This window comes from Musca vetustissima, unplaced genomic scaffold (genome assembly GCF_032173495.1).
Source record: "Musca vetustissima isolate MV318-11 ecotype Yass unplaced genomic scaffold, APGP_CSIRO_Mvet_v1 utg64809, whole genome shotgun sequence".
In the NCBI taxonomy this organism is placed as follows: Eukaryota; Metazoa; Arthropoda; class Insecta; order Diptera; family Muscidae; genus Musca; species Musca vetustissima.
In genome coordinates this window covers 21964-29128 of record NW_026884036.1, presented here as the reverse complement: position 1 = coordinate 29128, position 7165 = coordinate 21964, and the positions used below count along the sequence as shown (strand labels likewise).

General features: G+C 34.7%; 1 protein-coding gene across 1 annotated transcript; it reads left to right on the top strand.

Annotated features, from left to right (window-relative positions):
- Window positions 1-2715: 2715 nt before the first annotated feature.
- Window positions 2716-3052, top strand: LOC133331016 (histone-lysine N-methyltransferase SETMAR-like; the record flags this gene model as incomplete). The annotated part of the gene is made up of 1 exon (XM_061539417.1): window positions 2716-3052. A coding segment is annotated over exon 1 (337 nt), but the record flags the coding sequence as incomplete, so codon positions are not given.
- Between the last annotated feature and the right edge of the window lie 4113 nt (window positions 3053-7165).

Genomic DNA, 7165 nt, shown 5'->3' with positions numbered 1-7165 from the left:
AAGGTGTTATATACTCAAGAGCTATATTTTTGTAAACACAAATTCGTTTTAGACTTAAAAACGTTAAAAAGGGAATGTCCACAGTAACCTTTTTGCTTTAGACAAATTATGAGAAATTTAGAAAACATCACCTGTGGCAATGGCTCAAGAATATAATATTTTAAATGAAACCATGTATAGATAATGAACAAGTGAAATATTCTAAATAAAAGAACTGTAAAAACTTATCGGCAAAATATTCCCATATGTATCTTGAAAAACTTTAACCTTTTCTCTGTTGGTGTCAATATTTATGGTCGTAAATTTACTACAGACGACTTCAGCTCAACGATTTCCTTCTCTATAAATAATTTTTTATACCCTCAGCCTTGTACGTAACATGAACGTAATATGCACAGCTTGACACTAATATTTATTCAAAGGAAAACATTTTGAAATATTAAATTTCTAAAAATTAATTTTAGCCAATTTGGTATATGGGAAATTACAAAATTCCTTTAAAATACAAAAAAAAATTTTGTTTTTGCAAAATAGTCAGGCTGAATCCCAATTTGTTGTTTTTATAAAAAAAAACAAATATTTATTAGTGGGGAATGTATGGCATTGTTTGCCGAGGGGTAAGGTAGGGAAGACTATAGTTTCGGATCACGCCACTGATCCTCATCAGTTCCCTTAGTTTTTTGTTTGGATATTCTCCCCAGAAGCTATTGCTTCTATACAAAAAACCTTTCATACCCAAATGTCTCTTGTAACAAAGCGAAGTACTTAGCTGACCAACGACATAAACTGCATGAGAATTTCGCTGGTGCCTCACTTCGAGGTTAACAAGGCATTTACAAACAATTCCATACCTTTCCCATTGTTGTGTGTTGTCACATAGCAACAAATGCACACAACGACTTTGTTGGTGTTGCTAATATACAGCAACAAACCAAACTGTTTAACCGTGCCTGCGTCTACAACTTCAGTAGTGTTGGCGGTTTATTTGGGATACCATTTGTATTTTGTTTTTGGAAAATAGTCAGTATCGTTGGTCAGCTAAGTACTTCGCTTTGTTACAACAGACATTTGGGTATGAAAGGTTTTTTTGTATAGAAGCAATAGCTTCTGGGGAGAATATCCCCAAAAAATAAACTAAGGGAACTCATGAGGATCAGTGGCGTGATCCGAAACTATAGTCTTCCCTGCCTTACCCCTCGGCAAACAATGCCATACATTCCCCACTAATAAATAGTTGTTTTTTTTTTATAAAAACAACAAACTGGGATTCAGCCTGACTATTTTGCAAACACAAAATACAAATGGTATCCCAAATAAACCGCCAACACTACTAAATTTTTTTTTGCTAGCACATTCATGATTTTTGGTACAGAGGTTAAGGAATAGGTGATTCAAAATCTGTTCGCGTTCACAAATTCGGATGCTGCGCACAAAAGTTATAGGGGTTTTAAATCTTGTATTTCAAATATAAATTAAATTAACTCCTATTTGCGAATTTCTTTACAAATGGTTAAACACATTTGTTTTCTGTGCATACTAGTCAAATCACATTGAAATACTGTATAATAGTTGCGAAAAACAAATAAAAGCTTGAAAATATCTGAAAATAAAATAAATTAATTTTTAAATTGACACAAATTTTTTTTCAATTTTTGATTTTTTGGTATGGTTAAGATAATAGATCTAGATTTAGATCTTCTACAACACGTGACGATTTCTTCTACAAATTCTGTTATATGATTGTTAAATATCGGTAGATTCCTCCGTTAAGAGTTTTGCCGTTAAAAATGACCAAATATATCGCAGTTACAGTATATGAAAATGATCAACATTAAAAAGCATGCAGTTCGCGTATTAGTTGAAATGAGTTGATGCGCATGCGGTTCCAATAATTATAAATTTTTCGAGGTTTCATTAAGCGGCCAAAGTGTGCCGCTCGATGCACTTTACTATGCAAAAATCCTAAAAATGGCGCAACGTGCATACGATTTTTATGCGCATCCGATTTCAGTAATCTCCTATGAAAATACACAAAAGGACACCTATTTTAAAAGGATCAGTTAAGAACCGCGGATGTGCCTCCACAATCGATTTTGGATAAAATACGCATAATATTCGCGTATCAATATATTTTTGACCTATTTTCGTCAGCATCCATTTTGGGTGTATGCAGTGATTATATCGAAAAATCATACATTATAACCATATTGTCCATGGGGTATTCTGCAACTTAGTCACTGATATGTGCGTGCGTTGTGTAGTTTAGCCACAAATCAGGAAGGAACACAAAAAACATGTTGGCTTCAACACATTTTCACTAATTTTTTTACATTGCCACCATCACAGCTTCCACGCATCTTATTATTTTTTCCCATATTTTAAGATTTTGACAAGAACACTTCATTTTACAGAAATGAATTTAAATTATATGCAATATGTTCATATTTCGCGAGTTATAACCTTGCAAACCTCAGCTTCAAGGAATTTAAAAGATTTTTGTAATTTCCCATATATGTCAATAGATATTAGGTTGGTGCGTATGAAATGTCCGATTCTCTTTACATGCGGACGTTTGTCTCCCTGTTTTCGTTATACTTTTGTCTTTGGCATAATCTCATTCATAGTCGTATTGTCCATTGCCAGAGACTCATTTCAGCAAAATAGGTTTTCTCGAAGGTCTTCCCTTTTGTTACTTCTTTTGAGTTTATTGCCGATATGAATTCTGCAGACATTCGCGTCATTTTCTTATATGAGTACATACTGGGTAATAGTGCTGCAAAAGCTGCTCGCAACATAAACGAAGCGTTTGGGGAGAATGCGGTTAACGATCGGAAAGTGCAGCGTTGGTTCGAAAAATTTCGAACTGGCGATTTATCACTGCAAAACGAGCCGCGCGGAAGTCCCAAAACATCTGTGAAGAACGATGACGTGAAGGCTCTAGTGAAAGCGGATCCAGCCGTATCCACGAGGGAACTTGCTGTCAGGATGAAAGTTGACCATACAACGATATTGAGACACCTTTCTGAGATTGGCAAGGTTAAAAAGAAGACAAGTGGGTACTGCACGCACTGACGGAGTGAAATTAAACAATTGCGAAACTGAACGAACCGGAATATGAAGTTCTGCAGCATCCACCATATTCACCGAATCTCTCGATGTCCGATTTTCATTTATATATAAGAGGTTATGCCTAATTAAGGGCCTATATAGCTCAAGTTCCAAGCTAATAATTTAGTTTTGAATCCCAATACCGTGCATCACGCTAAATATTAAATATGTATGATGTTTAATATAGGACCTGGACCTACATGCGGGTCGATATAGTTCATTATCAAACCTCACGTTCTAGTTTTTATGTCGATATCCTCCGATAGAAAAATGATCACAACATCGACTAAATCGTTTTACAATTCCATGCTATAACCGTTTAGAATCCCCATTCTATGGTGGAATACAGCTATATGGGGATAACCCCAACACACAGAACAAATTAGCCATTTTAATATAAAAAAGGGGTTAGGAAAATGACTACAAAATACCAAATTACAACAAATTCGGTAGAAAACCGCGCTCAAGAACCCCAAAATACGGAAAATTGGGGGGGGGGTACCCTTATATGTGGACTATTAAAAAAAGTGGACCGATGTTTCTACATTTTAATGGGGAGATTTGCTACCCAATAAGAACTCAAAGTACCAAATTTCAGCGAATTCGGTTGAAAAACGCACTCTAGAACTTCAAAATACCGAAAATTTGGGGGTACCCTTATATGGGGACTATCAGAAAAAGTGGGCCGATGTTTATAATTTTTTTGTGTAGATATTTGGCACTAAATAAGAACTTAAAGTACCAAATTTCAGCGAATTCGGTTAAAAACGATTTCAAGAACCTCAAAATACCGAACTTGACCTGCAGACAAAAGACGACTCTATGCAAAATTTTGGCGATCTATGTCAATTCGTTTAGACATGCATAAATCGTCATAGAATTTTATGCTGATCAAGAATATATATAATTTTTATGGTCGGAAATGATTATTTCGATGCGTTACAAACGGAAAAACAAAACTAATATACCCTCCATACTATGGTGGAGGGTATAAAAAGAGGGTTATATGGGGACTACTCCTAAAATGGGGCGAATACTAATAATTTTTGGGAGGGAGGTTTATTACCATATACGACTACAAAAATCCATATTACAAAGAATTTGATTGAAAAACGCATTTAAGAACCCCAAAACACCGAAATTTGGGGGGTACCCTTATATGGACCTATATTTAGCATTTATAATGGAGAGATTTGCTACCCAATAAGAACTCGAAGTACTGAATTACAGCCAATTCGGTCGAAAAATACGAGCAGAATCCCCAAAATACCCAAAAATTTGGGGATACCGTTATATGGGGACTACCAGAAAAAAATTGACCTATATTAATAATTTTTAGTGGCGAATTCAGTTATAAAACGCGCCCAAGAACCCCAAAATACCGGAAATTGGGGGTACACTTATATGGGGGCTATCCGAAAAAATGGACCTATATTTATAATTTTCAGTGGAGGGACTTGGTACTCCATAAGAACTCACAGTACCAAATTTCGGCGAATTCAGCTGAAAACGCGCTCAAGAACCTTAAAATACCGCAAAATAGGGGGTATCCTGTGGAGACATTTAGTACCCAATAAGAACCCCATGTAGCAAATTTCAGCGAATTCGTTTGAAATACGCGCTCAAAAACCCCAAAATACAGAAAATTATGGGTACACTTATATGGGAGCTATGCCTAAACGTGGACCGATACAGCCCATCTTCGAACTTGAAGATGCAGACAAAAGACAACTCTATGCAAAATTTTGGCGATCTATCTCAATTCTTTTAGACGCTAGAGTTATTACAACAGACAGATTGACATGCCTAAATCGTCATAGAATTTTACGCTGATCAAGAATATATATACTTTATAGGGTCGGAAATGATTATTTTTATTTCTTTTTTAAAGACAGGCATCTACGCTTTGAAATCTTGTTGGAAGACGTGTATTGAAGCGAATGGAGCATACTTTGATTGAATAAACGGCTTTTGAAGAGACATATGCAGTTTTATACAATCACTTAAGAATCCGACTTTTTATACGCACAAACCTAATAGATATGATAACCCGCGCACTTTTATTTTTAAGGTTCCGGAATATTTCCTAAAATCACATACGCCATTTAGTACTTAATTTAATACTCTGTGAAAAATGTTGTCTCTATCGGACTGACCTTGGATGTTTGGTGCACCATTTACATAAAATCGGACGAAAATATACCTGGGAGCTATATCTATATCTAAACCGATTTCCTCCTATTTCAATAGGGTTCAACCTTTATAATGGCATGATAATTAACTGTATCCTGGGTTTAAAATGCTAACGCCAAAATAGCAAAACAAAAACGAAAATTACCGCATTGGTAGCTAAATTCATCCTCAAAAATTCTCAAGAACGCGACTAACAACCAAAGCTTACAATGAAGACTAAGCACCTTGACTGTGGCTACTTAGCGAGATTTTTAGCAAACAACGAGTTCAGTGTTGCGCCATCTGTCAGATGAACTTTAAACTACACAGAAACACTCCTCATGTTTTTGTTTTTGCTGAAAGACAGACGAATCTTTCCGAGGGTTAAAATGAAAATTTCCGTCCACGTTAAATTGTAATCAAACTGCGAAGTCGCATTTATGACCCGAATTGGATGAAATTTGGCATATGTCACTTATTCAGCCAAGGATGAACCCTATTGAAATTGGGAAATATCGGTTGAGATTTAGATATAGCTCCCACATATATTTTCTTCCAATTTAATGTAAATGGTGTACCAATGTCCCTATATATCATTCGGTTAACACGAAATTTGCCCTGGCGTACTGAATTAGGTCTAGAATGATGTGTGTTAAATTTCCTGAAAATCGGTCCAGATTTATATAGCTCCCATATATATTTTCGTCCGATTTTATGTAAATGGTATACCAAAGTCCCTATATATATTTCGATTTGAACGAAATTTCGCATAGCGTAATGAATTTATATATAATTTTTTTTATTTTTTAGTCCGATTATTGTAAATGAAGTACCAAAGTAAATGAAGTACCATAGTCCCTGGCATAGCGTACTGAATTAAGTCTAGAATTATGTGTGTTAAGTGTCGTGAAAATAGGTTCAGATTTAAATACAGCTCTCATATAGTTTTCGTCCGATTTAATGTAAATAGTGTACCAATGTCCCTATACATCTTTCGATTTGCACGAAGTTTCGCATGGGGTACTGAATTAGGTCTAGAATGAAGTGTGTTAAGTTTCCAGAAAATCGGTTTTGATTTGATTGATTTCGAGATTTAGATATAGCTCCCATATATATATGCATCCGATTTAACTAATTTAAATCTAGAAAAATTTATATTGGATTATGTAAAATGTATGCATATGTTGATATTAACGCTCTATATTTTCCTGTGAGTTCATGCAAATTGTGCACCCACTAATAACACTGTGCGACACGAAGATTTTTCAGGGGTTCTAATGTACCAAATCTGTTTAGTTGGAGTCCCTGGACCACGAAAATACCTTTGGTTTTTCTGGGTCACTTCGAAAATTAATTTTATAACGGTAAATATAGAGAAAATGTGGTTTCTTGGATTTTCAATTTGAAACTTGAACAACTTATTTACTTTATAACGGATTTATATTATTCTTTTTTTCTTTCGAAGAGTACAATTTTTCCTTTCAAGCTTTATTTCGTGCAAATCGAATGATATATAGGGACTTTAATATTTATTTTAAGAAATTTTCAACACAGTAAAATTTTGTATTGAAACATCTTATATAACTTTCGTAATATCAACAAGTAAAAAAGCGTTAAGTTCGGCCGGGCCGAACTTTGGATACCCTCCACCATAAATAAACTGACAGGTACTTGAAATGAAAATATAGGGAAAATACCAAAAAGTGGACCTATATCGAGATTTTTACAAACCGATTATGTAAACCATAATGTAAAATATAAAACAAATTTCAGAAATTTGTAATGGATAATTAAATTTCAGAAAATTTTGATTCCATCCAATCTTTGGCCATCTTGTTTAAGCAAGAATCGATGTGTAAAATAGTTAAATAGTTTGCCTTTAATT